General features: G+C 44.2%; 1 protein-coding gene across 1 annotated transcript; it reads right to left on the bottom strand.

Annotated features, from left to right (window-relative positions):
- Nucleotides 1-7: 7 nt before the first annotated feature.
- LOC129357886 (actin remodeling regulator NHS-like) lies at nt 8-22,046 on the bottom strand. The gene is given in 14 exon segments (XM_055026834.1): nt 8-2,283; nt 2,286-2,776; nt 3,514-3,637; nt 4,043-4,700; nt 4,703-5,909; nt 5,911-6,481; nt 6,484-6,858; nt 7,847-7,978; nt 9,662-9,854; nt 11,750-11,812; nt 13,028-13,140; nt 13,944-14,096; nt 20,671-20,810; nt 21,895-22,046. Coding segments are annotated over 14 exon segments (4,500 nt in total). The 3' UTR covers nt 8-2,155.
- Nucleotides 22,047-22,579: the final 533 nt, after the last annotated feature.

Here is a 22,579-nt window from a genome sequence, read left to right as displayed (position 1 = left end):
GCACAACTCCAGTCTTACATCACGACAAAACTTATTCAGGAAGAGTTATTTCTACAGCTGAGTGGAAGGGTCGATGAATATCTCCAGGTACGGCACGCAGCAAGGGACAAAAGAAACCTCACAAACATCACTTTGTCAGTGCAAAAAAGGGGGCGGGGCGGTTAGGTGGAATGAAAGTTGAGAGGCTAATCTCACTGAGTTCCCTGTGGCTGGGGCCGCGTACGGAGTGTCATTAAGGCCACAAATCTATCCTCACTGACACAGATTCTGTCAGCTTTGCATACTGGTTGGGCATAGCTTATAGCGCTTTGAAATAGCTCTTTGAATCATCTATTGCTTATATCATAACGTATCAAAATGCGATACCAGGAAATCAGAAAACAGAAAAACTAAAACTGTCTTTCAAAATGGAAGTAGGTATTCAAATATGTTTTTAAAAATTTCCAGCAGTTCATTGTTAAAATGTTACCTTTAGTTTGTTAAAAGAAGAAGGGAAAAAAAAAAACTAAACAGGGGCCATCCGTCTGATTAAAAAACAATGTTTAAGTTGTTAACCACACAGAAGATATTTTATTTTATGGCCGTATGGCATCATCAAATGCTCCAGAATCTAACAGATTCTTGCCATTCTTGATGACCCGGCCAAGCATTTTTACATCCTCTGGTTCGAAACCATGAAAAATCCTCCTCCCCCGGGGAGAAAACGTTTTGTCACGTATTGTTTCCTGTCGAGTACAGTAAGGCATATTCGATCCTACTGAGCACTTTCCCATCGCCTCTTTCGACTATTCACAAACATGCCGCGTCTTCAGCCACAAACGACTACTGCTCTTTAAACACATGACCTTCTCGTTGTATCTTTCCACGCTGCGCTTCCACCGCCTCGGACTTTTTGAGCACTTTTTCGTGTTCCCGTGATAACACCTGCGTCTTTCCCGTCTCCAGAGATCGTCGGCTTGGTTTAGACCGTTCCGCCGTCTGTCACTGGTAACTCGCTATGATGACTCTGAAGTATTATTAACAAGTAGCTGCCTTACGTCATTTAGGTCCTTGTCTGGAGTTAAAGTATTCTAACTGCTGTTGCTGACAACATGAATGAAAAGACTGAGGGATAATTCCTCTGAAGCTAATTGTGACGTGCCGATTGGCGGGAAAGATAAGAGGCTTGAGGAAAGCTTTGTGTCTGTTCTTGCACAGGTATTCACAGAATACATACATAAAAGGTAAAAATCTGCATCTATAGGATACAAAATGAAGGTCAACTATTATGTTTTTTTTTTTCTTTTTAAATCTGTCAACAGAACAGAAAAGACGAAGCGCGTGTGCTGTCCCGAGACGAAGGCTTGACCTGTCTTCAAACAAAATATCCCTGTACAACTAGAGACGATCGATAATCAAACGTAAGCCCTGACCCGTCCCGCTGACAACCACTCTTCGGTGTGGAAGTTGTCACTGTCAGAAGAAGGCTCAACATTAGCTGTTCAAACACATTATTAGGGACATCAGGTGAATCGCTGAGATGTGGGGAGTTATTTAATGTTGAGACGTGTCTGCAGAGAGCAAGAAGGCTAAACAGGATCCAGGTTGCTCTGGTTTTAACTCTGAGTTTTTCCACCTCTGCCAGTCATAGAGCAAACTTTGAAATGCTGGCAGCTTTTCGCAAAAATCTATCAAGGGATACGCAGAGCTACGTCATCCTAGTTGTGCTAACTTTATTGAAAAACAGCCATTCGGTAGAAAAATTGCAGTAGAAAGACAGTCTGTGTTGGCACGGTTTACAAAGACTATAGGATACTTCGATCGGTGCGTCTATAATCTGAACATTAAGAGTTAAATTGGGCAGAATGCATATTTGGGTTTCGGATGTTTCTATTATTTTTTTGGTTTTTTTATAAAGGCATTTTATAATAACAGGGCTTTATTTTAAAATAGTTTGTAAAAAGTGGTACATTTTGTGGACTGAAATACAATTTTTTTTTTTAAAATTCATCCCAAAAATTTGCGAGGAATCTGATTGACTTTTATTATTTTTGTCAACAATTAAAATGATTGAATCTGCTCCCCTGCCTTGTGCATGTTTGATATATGATATTTCATGGTGGTCCATCTGTCGTCTTTGTAAACGTATAGATTTATTTCCGCCGTGCTCCGTGTCCTACGTGGAGCGGTCATCGTGAGGGCTTCCGTCCGAGTTCTCCGTCTCGCCCTCGGAGATGGCCTGCATGGGCGTGGAGTACAGCCTGCTGCGCACGCTGTAGCGGCTGCTGCTGGCGGGCGGCGGGACCTCGAGCGGCCCTGCCTGGATGCGGCAGACGCGAGGAAGGGTCTCGGAGAGAAGCTCTCTGCGTTGGCTTTGGGGTACGGGCTGGACAGCTGCTCTTGGTCCAACAGGAGTTGCTGCAGTGGGGAGGGGGCCTCCTCCGGCTGTCTGGGCGACTCGGTCAGAAGGTCTCCCGGCGACTTCGGCGTGACGGGGCTCTTCAGGATCTCAGCAGCCGACATGCGGTAGCTGGAGTCCGAGCGGCTCCCCTTTTTAAGCAGCAGCTGCTTGAACTCCTCGTTGGAGGTGCTGGACTTCTTTGCGTTCCTGTAGATGGACCCCAAGACTCTGTGTGGGGCGGGCGGGGTCACAGCGGGGGAGGAGGAGTGGGACGCCACAGGGACCGGGGAGGTGACAGTGCTGCTGGGCGGCGGGGTGTTGCCTGATGAGGCGCTGAGGCGGGGCCTTGCAGCCAGCTCGGTGGAGTCTTTCCTCCCCAACACTTTCCTTTTGGATCTACGGATGAAATTAATTGACATGAAATCAGAGCTCTATAGACATGTTATTGTTTACGTCTGGAAATTTACTGCTGGGGGGGAAAAAGACTGTTCTTTTATATGTCGTCTATAATCAGTTTTGTTAACAAAATGAAACCTGGAGGTATATTTTTATCCTCCACCTCTTTTACCTCTCCATCCCATGACCTCTTCCCCTTTTTTGTCCTTCCATCTCACAACCAAGCTTTACTCTTTCTTGCTGCCGTTGCCATCTATGCACGCTCGGGAAAATAAGTGGAACAAATTTCCCCGAAGACCTATACCCCCACGCCGAGTCTTCATCTCCCATCCCCGGATGACCAGGCCAAACTCATTCATCCCAACATCCCGTCTTCTTCACCCCTTCCTACATTAAATCCTTAAAACGTTGTTTAATGTGGTCCTTGCTAGTGAATTAGCAGCAAAGCACCCTGTTTTTCCTTCTTCTTTTATCATGTATTATGCATATATCTAAGATCTAGTGCATTATGCTGACAACTAAAACTACTGACAGTGATCGTCAGAGAGCAGGCTTTTTAATTCTCTCCAGCAGGGGGAGCTGAAGCTTCGGCGCGTGACCTCACTGGTTTTATATGGGCTCAGCGGAATATAGCAGCTGGTCAAAAAACATGACGGAGCGAGGATCGAACCGTCGCCACGGACAATATGAGACACTTTGTGTGAACGGACTGAGACGCCGTCTGTCCAAAAGCTCACCTGTGAATCATGGCGAACAGATCCTCAGTGGTGCGGGACTTGGTGGGTGACAGAAACACACTGTCATCCTCTTTTCTTGACTCCTCGAGCTGCGACGACGCAGAGTTGTCGCTTTCTGTGTAGTCTGCAAAAATAAAAGATGAAAAAAAAACTTTTAAAAGTACGATTAGCAGATTGTAACAACTCCATAATATGTAAAAATATATATATATTTTTTGAAATTCCTTTATTGCTATTGAGGTAAAATTTAATATGTACAATATTAACAGGTTCTGTTTAGACATAAAGAGTAAATGTAATGGTTTAAGTGTAAATAATTAAGTAAAAGAATAGCTTAGCAGAGTAAAGAAACCTGGGAAATTAATAAAAAATGTTTTTTTACAAAACTAAAAAAACGACAAATTTGGATTTCAACATATAGCATCTGTGTTACATGGGTTTTTTCTTTATTATTTCTATGCTTTTATTTGTATTAAAATGATCCATGTGTCAATCTGGAGTAGATAATAGTTTATAGTGAAGAACCTGCCTTTGCTAAAGCAATCGTCTGCGTCCTCTGTGGATTCCTCTTTCCTGTCCGGTGAGGCACTTTCGGCTGAAACCCCCGATGAGTCGTTCTCCCCTTCGCTGCTGATGGAGCTCTCCTGAGACGTCTCCAGAGGACTGTCAGCTGCAGGAACTTTGTCCACACCGTTGGACCTCTTGGGTGAGCTGTGTAAAACTGGAGGGCAAGGACACGTTTCCACTTCGGCCGGTTCGGTCTGCTGCTGACCCGAAGAGTCTACGTGTGAGACAGACTCTCCGGAGCAGACGGCTGTTACCGGCGACTCTGAGCGCTGCTCTGCTTCGTGAACAGTCAACGTCTTGGGGACGTTTGAACCCTCCAAACACGGTTCTGACCGCAGTCCGACAGCTGTCGTGCTCCCTGATAATACCTCTGTGCCCTTGCTTTTCGCCATTGAAAGATCTTCATTTGAGGCATGGATTGAGTCGTTTGATGAAACATGATGGTTATGAGAATTGTGCAGTGAGGGACTCGTGAGAGCTAGCGATCGACTGCTGGTTGAGTTCTCAGACAGACACTGGAGTCTCGAGGCCGCTTTGTTCTCATGCAGGTCTTCAGGCTGCTTGCTGATGGACCGCAGCTGCACTTTTTGAAGAACTGAGGGTGTTATAGAGACAGAGTGTGGGCAGTGAAGGACTCCAAGTTTGGAGATGTGACAGCTTTGGCAGTTGGTGCATCTTTTTGCTTGATCTGGAGAAGGTTTGGTAACTGCTTCCCGTAAGCCGAGTCTTTATTGCTTGAACTGTGAAGGGCACTTAAGTCGAGGTGAGAAGGAGGAATCATCGGCAGCTCCAGATCTTTCTTCGAGGTCGCTACGTCTCTGGATGAGCGTGCCTGCAGAGACAGAGAGGAAAGAGACGACTTCCTCTCTGGGACTTTGGGCTTCCTCTTCCCAGCTGCTGGGGACAGAGGACCAGGGAAGAAGGTGGAGGGAAATGAGGAGGTGGGGGTTTCAGACTGACTGGAGTAGCCGCTCGATGGGCTCGCCAGTCCGGCCAGCTTCTCCGGAGACGTCAACTTGAACTCGCTCTCCACTGATGGAAGTGATGGGGTGGTGGCTCTGGAGCCAGACTGGGAAGTCTGGGACTCGGAGCTCTCCTGTGACTTGATGCACTCGATCACAGTCGTACCCGTGGCTGTGCTGGAGTTTGATAGCGATCGGTAAGGATCACTGGACTTCAAATCGTTTAGAAGCCAGAGATCTGCATAGTCTGACTGCACAATGCCGTTGTCCTTAAAGGAATGTGAGTCTTTGGAGCTTAAAAAGCCTAAATCCGTCAGATCCGACGTGCCTTCCATCGCCCAGACCTCGAGGGGCTCTCGCACTAGTGAGGAGTTCTCCAGGAGTCCTTGCGATCCAGACAGAGCCAGCTGCATTCTCCGCTCTTTAGAGGACAGAGACGCTGGATGTCTGTAGATACCGGTAATCTTTGGTTCTCTCTTTTCAGGGATGTGTTCCTCACTGCATATCTTCCTCAAGGAGGAACTCCTCTTTGGTGGGGAGGGCTTGGCCTTTGACTTTTTCAAGGAGAGGCAGCGTCTCCCCATAGTCAGCTGGCCGCTCACGTCCGACAAACCGTAATCGGAACCAGGGGTTGCATAGTTGTAGGTGAAGCTTTTGCTGCCTTTTAAACCGCAGTCAAAGTGCATGGAGGTGTAGTACCCTTCGGTGTCCACAGAGTAGTAAGAGACGGTGTCTGCTTTCTCTGATGGCGGCTTGTCGGAGAAGCTGCTCTCGCAGGTAGCCATGCTGGTGAAGCTGGGGCAGCCCAGGCTGCTCTCGGCCTCCCTGCCCGGTTCAGGGCTGAACCCCTGAGAGGAAGACGGTTGTGTTGGGGAAATCCCACTCCCCCTCCATGGGCGTACTCACTCCCGCCTCCTCTAATATATCCATAGCTGCTGAGGAGAAGGAGCCGGCTCGCTGGCTTCTGAGGCCCTGGTAGTTGTCCAGCAGGAAGCTGGTCTGGTCTTCGGCGGTGTGAGTGGCGGCATTGAGGGACAACTCAGAGTCGCAGTGCGAGGAGCCGGTGAGTGGAGGGGACGCTGCGGGGGGGATAGTTTCTGAGGTCTGGGAGGGGCAGGTGGAGCTGCTGCCACTCCAGTTCCCGCTGGAAGACTGATGGTCATCCTTATGGTCCAATTGGCTGCCCAGCACTCCCGCCGCTGAGACGGAGTGAACGGGGCTGCTGAAGGTGTCCGAACTGGACGAGATCTCGCAGCTGCCCATGTCGGCTTTCCTGGGCAGCTGAGCGCCGGTCCGCTCCATCCAGCTGCACTCTGGACTCTCTGACAATTGCGCAAATTTCAGCGCCCCCAGCTGTCGCTCTGTCACGGCACGGTCGTCGGCGCTCTCCTCTTCCTCCTTCAGGATCCTCTCTCTGCGCCCGGGAAGGAAACCCTCGAGTCAAAGGGTGCCAGCTCCTCCTCTTCGTCGCTGTCGTTGCGCTCATCGTCCATCAAGATCATCATCATCCTGCTGCTGTCTCTGGGCAGACTTCGCGACCGCAAACGGGCCTCCGCTGAACTGGAGAACATGGGGTCAGCGCTGTCGGGCAGGCAGGAGATGTTGCCTGCCGAGTGGGAGAGCAGGAGTGACACGCCCTGACCTCTCTGGACCCGGAGCCTCCTCCGACACGGCGCTCCTGACGTCAAAAAGTCTTCGGTCTGGCAACCCGAGTCTCTGGTGGTCAGATGGCTGGCCAGCTCCTCAGTGGAAGGAGTATATCGGGTGGTGTGAACAATGACCGTCCGCTCCCTGGAACCAGGGGAGTCATCAGAGTCTGGAGGAGGAAGGAGGATTGAAAGAGTTTCAGCTACAGATTCTTAAAACCAGACTTTATTTTTCTGAATTTTTCAACAGTGCAAAAATGAAGAAAATGCAAAATCTTACAGAGTAGTTTTTGTATTTGAAAAAAGTACCAGTTCTACTTATAACAAAATACCGGTACTTAAATTTACTGGAAGAAAAGTTACATGTAATTAGTTTTGTCGCTAAGATATTTGCTATACAAACTAAACAAAAAAGGTACAATTTAGTGTGTTTGCAGTGAACTGTGGTGTTAAAGTATGAACTTCAAAAAAAATAAATCTGTCAGTCAAAGGATACAGTACTGTGTCTTCAAGATAATTAATAAAAAATATTTTATGTTATGGAGATGAATCTGTTATTTTGTCTTGCTAAACCCACAAACTTTGATACATTTGACAAAGACTTTGTGTGATAAACCAAGACAGAATAGTTGATATTAGAGAAGTGAAAGAAAATGGACACATACTTTTCACTTTTGTTTTTTTCCTAGCAAAATTTGAAAAGGGTGGCATTCATTCAGCCCCCTTTAGTCAATAATTTAGATAAATAGCTAGCTGTTTCTTTTCATTTAATTGTCATTATCCACTGAATTTGTACTGTATTGTCCATAACTGGGACAGAACTGCGTTGGTATGAAACAACTGAATCAGACTTCGGGCGGTCAAAGCTGATAAAGACGAGAAGCAACCTGAAGTTAAAATGGCAACATCCAAAGAGGTTCAAACATTTGTACAATTATGTAAAAATCAGAAAAAATTCCTAAAAACCGCACACGCTTCATCTCTTGCGTCGCAATTATGCACAACTTTGTATTGGGCTGTCACAGAAATGTCCACATGAAACCCAATTTGTAAAACAAGAAGAAGTTCAAAGGGTATAATTACTAAAATAAAATAATAATAAAAAAAAATCCAACATGACATGAGGTTAAAAAACAGACAAACTAAGAAGATACATACCAAAATCCTGCTGCACCTGTCTGGGGAAACCGGCGACTGTCCTCCGCCTCCTCAGCTTCCGTCTCCTCTGAAGCAAAGACTGCGAGTGAACGAGTGAGCAGCGCACACTAGCATCTCTGTCAAAGCCGAGCCCTGCAGCGGAGACGGGACATGTGAGGAATCTTTGTTTGGTCCCAAATGCAGAGAATCCTTTCCTTTTTTTTTTTAACTCTCACGCTGTCACATAAAACGGCAAAAGTTGAAATAAATACATCGAATGACTGAAATAAATACGGCGGCGTGCAAAAATAGCAGAGGCGGTCTGAGATCTGAGAGAGCATAAAAAGCCGCAGTGTCTGCGTGGAGTTTTCGGTTGCTGAGCTATAATTTTTTCTGACAACTATGACAGAAATTGCAAACAAGCATTTAAAAAGGAGAAATCTGACTGTAAACTGAATACCTCTGCTGAAGTTTACCAACTAACCTCCCTGCTGCCCCTCTGTCACGTTATGACCGTCATGTGACAACAAGTCTGGGCTTTCAGCACCATGGCGATTGCAGGAATCTGCTTATAAATGTGCACCCCCCCCTTCAACTGTCTTTGACTCGGCCCATGTTGGCACATAGCTCCTGTTTTCAAGTCAGCGAGGGACAGTAAATAACATCAAGCACATCTTTTTATCCGCTTCAACAAAACTAATTGCCATTCATGTCACAGCACCTGGCCTCTCAGCAATGCAAAGCGTCACTGAGGAACAGAGTTCGCCCGGCACAAAGCAGGACTCGCACTTTTATAGTTGCAGTCTGCAAGGGTAATTCGCGCAAGCCAGGATCTTTTGAGGACGAGGAGTTTGACGCTATCGGAACAAAATGAGTCAAAATGTGAAATATGCAGAACCTTCTCGTAAACGCGCTTCTTCCTCTCCACTCTCAGGTCAGAGCCAAAAGGGCTAATCACAATGAGATGCATAGTGATTCAGTTTTACGATCCAGCTCTAGCAAAGCGTTATTTTAGTTATTTTAGTTATTTTAGTGTTTGGAAACATTCTACAATAACTCACTGGAGACTGAAAAATCTATTCAGAAACGGTTTTCCCTTTACCATTTGTGCGCTCACTGAGCGCGGCTAACTTTTTGATTTTAAACATAAAAAAATAAAATGAAATCTCAATATCCGGCTTTGCTACAACTACAACTTTTTTTTATTATTATAACGGGACGATAAGACTTTTTAATTTTATGTGGCCAGTAAGAAGCTGTATTGTTATGGGGATTTCAAAGTGGATCAATTAATAAAGACGACAGCTGGTAGTGTGGTCGTTTTCTACCAGGAATTACAAAAAAGAAGAAAGGTTTCTATTTTTTCCCCAAAGAAGAAGAGATTTTATACATTTGTCGAATAGTCTTTTGAATCATAAACAAACACCACAATCATTTTAATGGTTCATCTATCAAAATGGCCCAAAACCGTTGCTAATCTAAGTATATCAGCAAGAAGGCCTTCTCCTGTTCTGGTTTTTATCTCAAACGTCTGTGACTCAGCGAGTTTTGCCACAATTTTTTAAGTAATTTTTGTTGCCATAACAAATCTGCTCTCATTTAATGTTTTAAAAAGAATAATACTCTGACTTCACTCAATGTGGCTAATCAGCCAGCACGTCCACATTCTCCAGTAAAATGCCATTTTTCTACTATTAGAGGAGTTTCCAATACATTAAAAGATAAAAACAAAACAAACAAACAAAAAAATTAGCGTTCCAGAGCTTCTTTAAAAGATGCAAAGACAGACCTGAACAAAGAGATGACAACTGAGACATTTTGGTGATTTGAATTTACCGGTCACATTAATAGGAATGACGCATGAGGCGATGACTTGGGAATTGCATTTCATTCTCTCCTCTGGGGTGGGCAGCGGCAGAGCTCTAGACCAGTTAGTCTGCTTGTCCAGGGTGGAGGGGATGTTAGGGATGGGAAACTTAGACCGGTGACCTAGAGCCACCCCGTCAGTGTCGGGGTCAGTAGGCGCAGCCTGCAACAGATGGATATTTTGCATGGTTAGACTGTTATGGTGGGATTACATGGAAAATGGGTCGGCAGAGTTAAAGAAGAAGAAGGAAAAAAAAACAAAAACTCAGCTTCAGAGAGGGTAAAGTGTGGAGGAAATGTGGAAAGAGGATATTTTAATGAGATACATAATCTCCAGACTAACAGATTCTGCACTGTGTAGCTATCACCTACTTGCATATTTAAAGCAATTTCAAAATTTGATTTTGGAAGTGAAGTTGGGAAGAAACCTCAGATTTTCCTGATTAGGTCTTCTGATCTTTTGTTCTGCACTGCACAAAGACAAAATCTTACCAAGCATTTTGGTCAAGTTTCTAGTGCAAATTCCCCAGGACAATTGAAATAAGACAAAAAACTAAGCAAGATATAGTGGCTTGTTTTGAGTCAGTCGTTTCTCAATGTATACTCATGTGTACTTAATATATATATTTCACATATAACATGTGAAAAACGTGTTATGAGTGGAATAATCTGCCAATGCAACATAAACTTTTTTTTAATCAATATTAAGAAATAAGTGCCTTAAAACAAGCTCCTACATCTTGCTGAAAAGTTACTTTTCAGTTAGTTTTGTGTTATTTCAAGTCTCCTAACATATTTGCACTAGAAACTGGACCTAAAACGACTCGGTACGATTTAGTCTTTTGCAGTGCGGTCAGGACGGTGGTGGAAAACCTGATCCTGAGGTGGCGTTTGCCGAGAAAAGTTTGAGAACCACGAAGCCGGGAGTGTGAACCCTGCCTCTGAGAACACGTCAGTAAAACACACCCACCCTTCCAGTAGCTGAGTTTCACACAGCAGTGCAAAGAATCCGTTGAGTAACGAACAGCGTGCTTCATAGCAAATGAGAGCAGGAAGGAGAGAAGCATTCAAAGAAACACAAACAGACTTTCATGCAATAAAAAAAGGAAAAGTAAAAGAGAAACAGTTCCAGCTTGCAGGAAGCGCAGACCAAGAAAAACTTTAGCACTCACTCCACACACACGTCACAGTCCCTATTCTGCGAGATGTATTCTGCAGCCTGCAGTCGCACTGTGAGAATGAGCGGCACCTCTGCGGCGGTGGCAGGCGAGCCTCTGGGAAAAACGCGCAAGGATCAAATTCCTCCCGGACCTCAGAGACGCGCCGGAAACCGACTCTGACGTCTCGCGAGCTGAGGATTTCTCTGCCTTCCCTCCAGTTTCCAACATGTGAAAACTGGGAGTGACTCTCAGGCCGAACTGGTTCCCACCTCTGACACCCAAAGTCTTCCCACCCCACGGCCCCTCTCCATTTAAAGCCGCCTCTCCAGCCTTTGTGCTCCCGGTTCCCAGCAGACCAACGGGGCCAACAAAAGAAACCAGTTTCCTTGGAAACTTCTCGCAATGAGCAGAAGAAGAAAACAAAATCAAAGGGGGGGACCATTTACAGCTGATCTGTTTTGAAGAGGCTCTGAGAGGAAGGATGAAGGAGGAGGAGGGTGAAGAGGAGTAGCGACGGTTGTGTTTGTCTTTGTCCGCGCACATCGGGCCTTTTGGGTCAAACAAACAAGCTCAAAGGTTGTCGGCTAGTGCAGAGAGGAGGATCATGGGTAATCACAGACACAAGCTCCCAAAACGTCAACCCTTTCATTAACATAGAGTGAATGTGGCTCACACACACACACATTCCTCACATACTTCAAACTGAAACTTCACAGAAAAACGTCAAACTGATAACCTCCGTCTTTTTTTTTTCTTTTTTTTACTTCACCACCTCAAGAGGGCGGAGAAACCGAGAGTTCATGCATCTAAAGCAGATGGAAATCATGCAAATCAGATGAAAGGACAGGTGGAAAGCAAACGGGAGGGGTCGGGCGGGCGGGAGGACCAGAACCAGTACCTTTCTGCTCCAGGGAGAGAGGCTGCAACATTCGGTGGGGGAGGAGGAGCGGGTGGAGTCGAACTGAACGACAGGGTGGAGAGACGATGACAAAACGGAAACACACAGGACACAAGCAAACGACAACAAAAATGTAAAGTAATGACACGAGTGGCGGCGAGGGCGCGGAGGAGCGTGACGCAGGTCCGAACATACAGTGACATGAAAACAAAACGTCTCCGCTGCCGCCTTTACCTGAGCCTCGGCTAACTGAGTGGATGCATCTCTAACACGTCTCTCTGGCTGCTTGGATTGAGGGGGAGAGCAAAAAAAAAGGCGCCTTCACGTTACAAGGAGAATTATGGCTAAACTTCATTATATTACAAAGAACTAAACAAAACCTTCCTTGTGCCAGTGGAAAGTCTTGGCACATCTGGATTATTAAACTGAGACTGATCTGTAGAGTTCAGTGGTTTTTGTGAAAAATGCTTCACAGCAGTTTCACATCTTATCACATTACAAACACAAAAAAGAGAAAATTGTGAAGTGACTTTTTTCTTTTTGTTAAAAAAGCATTTCAAATCTGAAAAGTGCGGCCCATGCAGGTCCATTGAGGTCTATAAAAATTTGGAAAACTGCTCACGCTCAATGAGAGTGGACGCATGTGTGGGCTTTGACAGGGCCGTTCTAAAATTCAAGCCATAAAAACAAACAAACCATAAAAACAGTTTCATCGGATGTGCGATATTGCTGTTTTTCTGGAATACGACCCGCTGACACTCTCAATTTCAAATCTTATCTCTATTGTTATTTTTATTTTTGATTTTGAGTTTGTCCTGTTTTTAGCTTTGTCCCGTCGACTCTCAAAGGCTTTCCAATCCCTGCTGAGGGAAAGAAAAAAAAACCAAAACTGTATGCTGCCACCACCAGGTCCCACAGTGGGAGTGTTGTTCCGTATTGTCAAATTTTCTGCTGTTTTGGAAGCCTCTCTCGAACCTGTTTTTGAACTCTGTACGATTTTTGATTTGTAATAATTTTTCGAAAACCATCGTTCCACTTCCCCGGTTATGAGCTACCAAACTCGACGAGATTAGGAAGACATCTGGAGGTATGAATGTATTTGTAAAGAAAAGCCATTGCGTCGCTTTAAATGTTACACGTTTGTGCAACTTTACGTTTACAGCTCCACAGATCAGGCGTTAAGACACACAACAAGCTGACTGGAAGGACTTCCGCAGCCTACATTGATGTATCGATTGTTGTTCTTGGAGACTAAAGATAACGGGATAATCGCCTCACCGTTGTTAGACTTTTGCCCCGACCATCTTGCGTCGGCTCGATGAGAGGGGAGGGGTACATGGGCATAGGGGGCAGGGCTGAGATGGTCACTCTGCGCTCCCTCCTCTGGTGATCTGAAAACACACACACTTTAATCACAACAAGCACAAAACATGATTATGAGAGGAAGCAGAAGACGCACTTATGATTACAGGTTTTGTGAGCATCATTGATGCTTTTCGATTGAACTTTTGATCCAAGTCTTTGTGAGGGTGCATTTACATGCATTTTCCACCAGGGGGCAAAATAACACCAGAATCCTGCTTGAAAGCAGGTTGACTTCAGAACAACTTGACTTTTTACCAAGGCGCTGCTTCAAATGCAAGTCAGAAATAAACACAAGACAAAAAAATTTTACTTCTTTTTTTGTTATTAATTGTAATTTGAAAGTGCAGAGACTGTGACGTGGAGTAAAAACTAAATGTGTAGATATGAGTAATGTGGGATATTTGGCTTCTTCCTGCTCCTTTTCGAATCAGATATTAAAGTTTTGCTGTATATGTTTGATTATTATGTCTCTTCTTGTTGTTTTGTTCTTATTCATTTTTTTTCTCTGACATTTTTATTTGAAATCAATAGATTGTATTTCATTTTAAGAATGAGGAATAAGGCAACATGCCAACTCAACATGTAAAACTGTAAAACAGTCAAATTATTCTTTGGAATCTTTAGTAATTTTAACAAGTTGACTAGGCCATACTTCCGGGGTACTTCCTTCCAAAGTCTCTAGGCTTTCTTCGTATGTTCAAAGCAAAGCGAGAACATACTAAAACTTAACGTTAAGTGATAAATCTGAAATTGAACAATGGCATACAATCATCCTGAGCCACAGAGAGCAGCAGAAGTATGGGTCAGGTGCTAAGGCCCAGCGGCTCACCTTGGTTCAGTGACCACAGGCTGTGGTTGGCCTGCCTGTGCAGCTCTTCCACACATGCTGGCCGAGTGGAGGGGTGCAGAACATTCCTCTGGAGGCGCCACGGCGCTCTGAAGTGTGCCGTCAGCTTACTCTCCACGTCCAGGTCAGACACCGCTGTCGGAGAAACGAACACAGCGTTTATTCTTTGGCATAAGACATAGAAAGCAATGAGGGGGAAAAAAAACAAAAACTGATCTTTCCCCAAGTAGGAGGGTAAACGCTGACTCAACGTCACAGCGCCTGACCAGGGCCGGATTTACAAGAATCTGGGGCCCTGGGCCACAGCCAGTCTTGGTGCTCTATTTACTCAGTAAAATGTCATTTACCAATGATAACTACAATTATTAGCCAGTCGTACAGATCAGCAGGTCTGAACTGATGCATGGCGTGCTTAAGACGACTTCTAGTTAATAAGGGCTGAAACAACTAATCGGATAAAATGCAATTAATTGTGATTACTCAAATACTGAAATAAGTAGTAATTAGTAATTGATTAATTATTAGCTGGAATATACAAATTATTAACTGCTGAAAAACAAACCCAACTCCCGACATATTCAGACTAGTAAATTAAGCTAAAACTGTACAAAAAATATACACATGTTGCGTTTCGGGTGTATTGCATCTTAGACAATCAAATGTTTTTTTCATTTAAATATTCATTTAATGGAAAAATAATTCCATTGTTTATTTGCATCTTTTAATGTATTTCTAATTTTGGATTAAAAATGGTTTTAAATGGTTAAATGAAAACTCCGTAGCCTGTCATTTTTTTTATCGGGCTAATCGATTAATCGTTAGAATAATTGATAGATTAATTGATCACTAAATCATCTTTAGCTGCAGCCCTATAGCCAATAATACTTTATGCTGTTTATTTACACAGCGACGATGTTCCTGGACAGGTAGATATAATCGGGAATGACTTAACATATCATAAATTGCTAAAAGTAAGTAATTAGATAAATGTCTGATAATCCATTATTCTCGTCTCACTAATACCAAGTAAGCCAGTCAAAATAAGCCAACAGGCAATTTACAAAACAACTTCTTTACCTTCATCAGTGATAACAACTCCATGTTGTTCCAGAAAAAAAAATCCACTACAGTTTCAATTAATTTGATATTTTTTAAAAACATAAAAATTCTAAAATAATACAACTCACATGATTTGAGCTTATGAGTTTTACATACAGTACAATGTTTTCAAAACCCCCATTCATTAAAAAAGTAAAAAACAGTAAAAAATTTTGAGCCGCCCACAAATATTGGAGCCCTGGGCTTCCGCCCTCGTCAGCCCTTCCTACGGCCTGGCCCAGCTTCTGACAAGAGAGACGCCACATTCTTTGGCGCACGAACACAAAGATGATTGTTTTGGTTTTGCAGGAGATTAAATAACATCTGATCTAACTCAGGTCCAGGGTAAACATGGTCTGTTTACTAAGGCAATGGCATCCATCGCCTGAGGCCAAACAATTGGTCTTAATGCAACCTGATAGTGAGACTTTCATCCTGCAAACATTGACCAGTCCCTGCACTGTGACCACTAACACCACCCCACCTCGAGTTACAGATCTCACGTTACTGCAGATCCAAGGAGGTGAAAGGCAGCACTTTGACAGGAGCTGTTTATGAACTGCACACTGAGGTGACTCACTATAGAGGAGCGGAGACGTGATAAATGAGCAGAGCAATGAGCAGAATGTTAAAAATACAAGAAATCGAGACAAAACTTTCTATAACAATGACCCCAGCAGGTCTAGGCAATTAATTGTTTTTATTGATTAATTAAAATTTTGGCCTTTGAAGATTTTGGATTTCCATAATTCAGAGCGATATCAACCCGTTCAAGGTTTGTCTTTTTTTTCTTTTTTTTTTTTCGACAAGTGTTTTACTACTTCTTATAATTTGGACTTTGAATTCTGTGACAGAATATTAGCACCGGACTAAAACTTTTAACTACGTGAATATAGTCACAGTATTGCAACCATACAACAACAGAGTAAAAGGAATACAAGAATAAAGTTGTAATATTACCAGTTTACTCCAGCATGAAAAATAACAAAAAAATTTAATGTTAATATTATGACTATATCCTCATAATTTAACAAACAATCTCATAGCCCGGCCCTCGTACACGCCAAACAGATGATTGACATAAAAACACCTTTTAGAAAATATTTGATGTACTTGTCTTTAGATAAGGAAGTAAGCCCAAAAAGAAAAGGAAAAAAAAAGTGAATCCATACTGTCCAACTCTGTCTGTCGTATCAAGATTTAGGTTTCTGCGCTATTTCATCACAGACAGAAAACGACCCGCATCATTTCGCCTGCTTTCTTCACGTCTCTGAGTCTTTTCCCACCTGGTGGATTTTCCCGGCCTCGCCTCTGACCCGCCGGCTCTGTGGGACCCCCGTGTCCGACGAGGGCCGGCCCTGGTTCGACACGCTCCTGGTTTGCTCTGCAGCGCTGCCAGGAACTAAACTTTAGCCTCTTAGTCGAGAAAGACATGGCTCAGCAGCAGAGGTCAGGGCGACCCGCTGAAGCTCAGCCAGTGGCAGTGGACCCGACTGCTACGTGTGCTGAGTGATTTGCTAACAGCGCTGTTAAATCTCAGACGGAGAAACAAAGGGAAATGAGTTTATCGGAGACAGGCTGACGGTTTCCATGAAACGGCTCTGGCTGACCTGAAAAGGCCTCTGTGTGTTGACCCTGCTGGGCCGAGAAGGCTCTGCGTTGTGTCTCCTGCTGAGCGCCAGCAGCAGAACGTAAACAGTCCAGACAGAGCTCAATGAAAACGGCTGATTTACCACTAAAGCTACCGGGATACTTAACTTTGGCAACTTATAAACATATCTGAACTAGAATTTACAATATATATGTTTAACTAGCATTTTGTTACTTTAGATATCAATAAAACCTACATTTTGGAAGATCGTTCCAGTTTGTGGTGACGTAAATTAGCACCAGCATGGCTTTGCATTTCTTCTGTTCCGTTTTGTGCATTTTAATCTGAGCAACACGTAACAGGCACTTGCGAAGGTTTTCATCCCCCTTAAACATTTTATCATGTCACAACCTCAAACCTCAGTTTATTTTGGTGGGTTTTTCCCACAGACTTCTTTGGAATGCAGGTCTGGCCTCTTCACATGCACTGACTGCAGTTTTCTGGACGACCACTGATTTAAAAAAAAAAAAGCCTAACTGGCCAATTCCGATTTTGGACCGCTCCAATTTATTTGCCTGAAAACTCACTAAATACAGTGTCAAAGTCGCTAAGTTGGATTTTCAGACCTTTGTGGAGGAAGATGAGATTGGCTTCACGTGTGAGTGTCGCCCGTTTACCAGTCACCCAAAATGAAAGGGGCAGTTTATGTATTATCTAACACAATCAAGAAACTATGTTACCCTTCAGGTGTTGTAAACACTGCTGTATGTGTCAAATATGACTGAAAAGACATTTGACTTCATAATGCGATGCTTTGAAATTGGGCCTCTGTCTCTTTAAAAACTCCTGCTCTATCTGACACAGAAGTCATCCCAACATGGCTCCTCTAGTTGCCCTTTAATAACATTTTAAACTTGAACTAAGAAGTAGCTGCACCTGCTCTCCAGGTGTTTGCTAATTGCTGTCAGCTAGTCTAAAGGAGCGGAGTGGGGCAGCTGAATAGTTGCCATGAAGATTAAAGGATTTCTCAAACATGCATGAAAGAATTAAGACACTTCAGATATGCTTTTGATGCGGGAATAACTTAACAAATGAGATAATTTAGTCTGACAAATTTCACTGGATTTATTTAGGGGTTTCATAATTTTCTTTAAAAAACCTAAAATGTTTTTGCAAGAAAAGCGATCCATGTAACAAGCGTGCAATACTTTGTGTTGGCCTAACAATTAAAATCCCAATGCATCAAGGTCAATAGCCGTAACATGACAAAGTGACACTATGACACTTCTGCCAAGTAAAAACTATGAATGCAAGAATGAATTTCATTAGATAAATACAACTTCATTGTAAATAATGAGTTAGTGCTTCCATCTGGCTCTGGTTTTGATTTTAATGAAAACACTGGGGAACACCCTGTTTCCCGTTTTGCTTTTCATATCATGTGTCACACGAGTGGAGCAACATAAACCCCAACAAACGGCAGCGATATTTCAAAAGTGACACACAGATGACTGCGTAACGACGTTCAGATGAGAGCTGCAGAGAGATACGGAGTCAGAGGTGGTGTGTGTGTGTTTGTGTGTGGGATAAGGGGGGGGGGGGGGAGCCATCCTTTCTCCACCCTGCTGAGAAATGAACTGTTGGCCCTGCAGTGACACCCTCCACCTCTCCAACACACAAACAACCTATTCAACAACAACAGGTTGCTGAGTGTCTCTGCAGGTTTGTCATTTTCTAAAATCTACTGACGCCTTAGTGAGACGTGATGATAGGATATATTTACAAGCACAAAGTCACTTCATGTGGTTTCATTGAGGGTCATAATGGACCCTAATTCAGGATCATAACCAGAATCATCTAAATCAGAAGATTCAAACTCATTTTCAGCATTTTGGGTCGTATCAGGATCACAAATGTTTTCAACGGGCATTATTATTTTTTCAATAATAATAATAATGAAAAAACGAAACAAGCTTTTCACTCATACAAATTCCAGTACATTCATCGATAGGCGAACATCAGCAGGTTTAAAGCTTCCCATGTGAAATGACTTTATGTCGGTCCCAAAACGATGAACTACAAGTTCAACCTGTTCTTCTATTAGAGTTTTGTATGCATTAATAACAATGTAACAAAGTTAAAAAAAATATGGGTATATGAGTTTCATCTAAGGTACTACGTAAAACAGGCATTTTTTATGTAAAACACAAGAAAAATCTTTGTATTTCAGCTTTTTACACCTTACTAAAAATGTAACAATATTAAACACACTTCATATGAGTTTTATATACGGTACAATGTAAAACATGTGTTCATTACAAAAACATTTAAAATCTTTGCTGCCCCTAAAATCATGGCGCTCTGGGCTATAGCCCCTGTGAGTCATTTCTAAAATCCGGCACAGACTCCGAATTATCTGTTAATTTTTACGTGAAGCTCCACAAAAGACTGGAGGGACAAACGCAGCTTTGGTAGTATGAAAAATGTCCTTGATGTGATGGAAAAATTCACATGTAAGCACACAGCTGTTACCTTGAACGCTGTATTTCCCTGTCCCTCTGGACTCTACACGGCCACATACAAAGGAAAGGCTACGGTGGGTGGAGTTTGACCCAGGTGATCTAAATAAAACAGCAACAAGAGAATAAAAATAAGGAAGCACTAAGCGAAAAGAACAAAGATTGAAACAGTGAGCCGGCGCTTCACCGTCAACCTTTCAGGAGTTTTAATCCTTTTACTTTCACAGGAATGCTTGCCAGGACAGACACCCATCTGGGGAAGCCTTTAAAGGTAATTTACAGCTCAGCTGTTGTCCCACATGAGGCCAAAGACAACAGATCGGGCTCCTGTCAGCTCACTGACCCCCTTCCCTGGTGCTTTCACTCACTCTGACTGCTCCCTCTTTTTAGGATGATGAGGGGTTGGCGGGGGAAGCTTCCTTTTGCCAGTTCTTTCACATTTTCTTCCTGAAATCGCAGCATTATCAACTTCCATTTTCGTCCTCACGATCATCTGGAAGCAGGATTATCCCGATAACCTGACTGCTGTCAGCCCCGCAGCTCCAGACTGAATCTGTCCTGTAATTTAGTCGGTACTGGCCCAGACAGGAGCCGGCTCAACCCCACTGCCTCTTCACCTACACTTACACTCGCACACACCTACAATTTGCCAGCAGCCTGGGCAAAGGTGTCCACAGACTCCTGACGCACAGATCAGATAGAAACGCCACGAGAACAGCATGACAGTCTCCCTGTGTCGCGCTGCAAAAAACATAAAACCTTACCGAGTTCCAGCGTCCAGGTTCTACTGCAAATATCTCAGCTCTTTGAAATGAGACAAACTGACTTACAATTAACTTTTTAGTCAACTAGTATTTGTTTTAATTTTCATTAAAACAAATACTAGTTCAAATGGCAGATCATTTAAATGATAAAACTCGTTTTCAATATCATCAGTGCCAATGGAAATAGTTCTTTTTATCAGTATTAATGAATAATTGACTTAAAATGATTATAAAGCAACTATACTTGGTCAAATTTTGTACTTTTGGAGTGTCGGAAGTGAAAAAAAAATAAAAATCTTCCTTCCTTTTCCAGAAATGTCGCCCTCGGCTCTGTAGTTGCATTACCCTTCAACCTCTCTGAAAACATCTGCTCACACACACATGCAAACACACACATGCACACACACCTCCCCCCATGTCGCTTTCACCACCCAGATGGTCCGGTCGGGGCCCGACTCGGGTGACCGCTAATCTGAACGCGGTGTGCTGCTGAAGGAGAGGAGGAGTGTTAATCCACGCCGCTGACCGCCTAACCAGGAGGCTGAAGATGAGGCGCAGGACGCAGGCATCCTTCAACTGAATGACGAGATTTAATCTGCATGCACACGGAACAATTACAACCCGGTTCTGTGCCTGACATGAGAGTAAACTGAACATTATTAGGGAAAACCTGTTGGACGGATTCCCACAGAATGACGGCAGCTCAAAGATCCTTGAAATAAACGTTAACCGCTCACCTGAACGCCAACATAAAACAACAAGTCCAGAAAAACACCTGACAGACGCTGATCGGAATAAAAAGCCGCAGTCTGATGTCACTGCGTGAACTGACCCGTCCTGGTGACAGTGAGCTGCTGGAGAACGTCCGCTCTGACGTCTGATCAGGAAAAGACAAAGACCAGAGTCCCCATGCCAGTAAACACACAATAATACCCGTCTGCTCGCTAATCCGCTCTGAGCCGTCATGCGGCCAGCTGACCGCTGCTGCTGCTGATGATGATGCTGATGATGAGCGGCTGCAGCAGGTGGGCTGCATGACTGTTTACACTCTGGAAGGAGTCAGGCTTCTGATGAAGTCTGCTAACAGGAAAGCCTGAGTGGAGCGAATGCAGCGGCTTTGTTTGGGATGGAAGTTGGTGAAATGTTGAGACGTTCATCGTGGAAGTGGTGAGAGCAAACGCATCCATACGGAGCCACTGTTTCACGAAGCAGCTGCTGAAGATGCAACAACGATACGGCTGATGTCGCCTTCCTCTATTGGCTCCTCTGGTAGAGACGTGTAGAAAGACTCGGTATGTAAATCAGACGCATCTGATTTATTGGGGCTCTTTAGATCTGGTAATAGGCATGGATTATTTTGAAAAAATAAACAAACAAAAAAAAGAAAAAATTGTGTCACTGCCATAAAAGGTTATTTTATCTGTCGGCTTTTTTTTTTTTGCACATCTTTACCGGTGGCGTCTGCTGCTGCCAAGTGTAACTTACTGCTCTTTTATCAGCTGAGGGGGGAAAATGATTTCAGATAATAAAACCCAGACAGGGCTGTAAAAGAGCAGGATAAAAGCGGAGCGTAAAAGCCTGCCAACATTTCTCTCTCTTTCTCTACTCGACCCTTTTCATTTTTGTCCTTTTTTTTGGTTTGTTTGTTTCACCTGGCCTGATGTTGCCGCAGGTTTCACAGGCCAGCTGTAATCAACTCACCAGCTGACTTCCTGACGAGCTCAGAAAGCAGCCGGTCATTACGCGTCTGAGAGGCAGACAGGGAAGGCCACCGCCTCCCTCCACAGCTGATTTTATTCAGTCTGGCCAATGGGAAAAGAAAAAAAAAATGACGAGAGCCGTTCCTTCAAAACGAGGGCGTGACATTACCACAGCGGGGGTGTGGGGTGGGGTGGGGGGAAAGACACGCAGGTGTGTAGAATTGTTCTCGCACAAAAGAAGGCTTGCCTGAGTTTCCTGACTCAGGGTCAGGATGGCCGCCGCTGGCAGCGCTGCAAGCCCACACACGAAAAGTCGTCTGGCGAGATCCCACCATCGCCCCGGGAGACGCTGCTTTAAACTCGGGTTTTTCTGGGCAAGTGCCGGGACCTCCAATTTGCCTGTCTGCCCGCATGCCGGGAGGTAAAGGAGGAGGAGGAGTGGAAGTGAGGAAATGTGTGTGTGTGTGTGTGTGGGGGGGGGGTGGAGGTGGGGGGGGGGGGGAGTGGGGGGGGGGGGGGGGGTTTGAAGGGGGTTTCCGTCAGATATCAGGTTCCACTATGAATGAGGAAAACTACCATGACCTCATCTTCAACAGAACGCTCTGCTGATGTGAAGCTATAAATATGCAGTCTATCAACACAACCTTCCAACAAGCAGCTCACAGAGAGAGAGAGAGAGAGAGAGAGAGAGAGAGCCAAGCACATCAGGGTCGTCCACCATTACTAGCGACACGAAGCGCAAGGCTTCCAATCTGAGGAAAAGGTCAAAGGTCAAGGGGGGTGGGGGGGTGGGCAGGGGGTACACCAACCGGCTGAGGCTCAATAACCAACAAATTTCTAAAATAGATATAACAGATACAGATTTAAACTATTTTTTTTCTCCCTCATGGACTAAATCTCAGATTGATTTCCCAGCAGGGCCGGATCTAAAGGATATAAGGTCCTT

The sequence above is a fragment of the Poeciliopsis prolifica genome, unplaced genomic scaffold, assembly GCF_027474105.1.
Source record: "Poeciliopsis prolifica strain line A6 unplaced genomic scaffold, Auburn_PproV2 SCAFFOLD329, whole genome shotgun sequence".
Classification (NCBI taxonomy): domain Eukaryota; kingdom Metazoa; phylum Chordata; class Actinopteri; order Cyprinodontiformes; family Poeciliidae; genus Poeciliopsis; species Poeciliopsis prolifica.
Note: the sequence above shows the minus strand (reverse complement) of the source record. Positions and strands in the feature narration are given on the sequence as shown.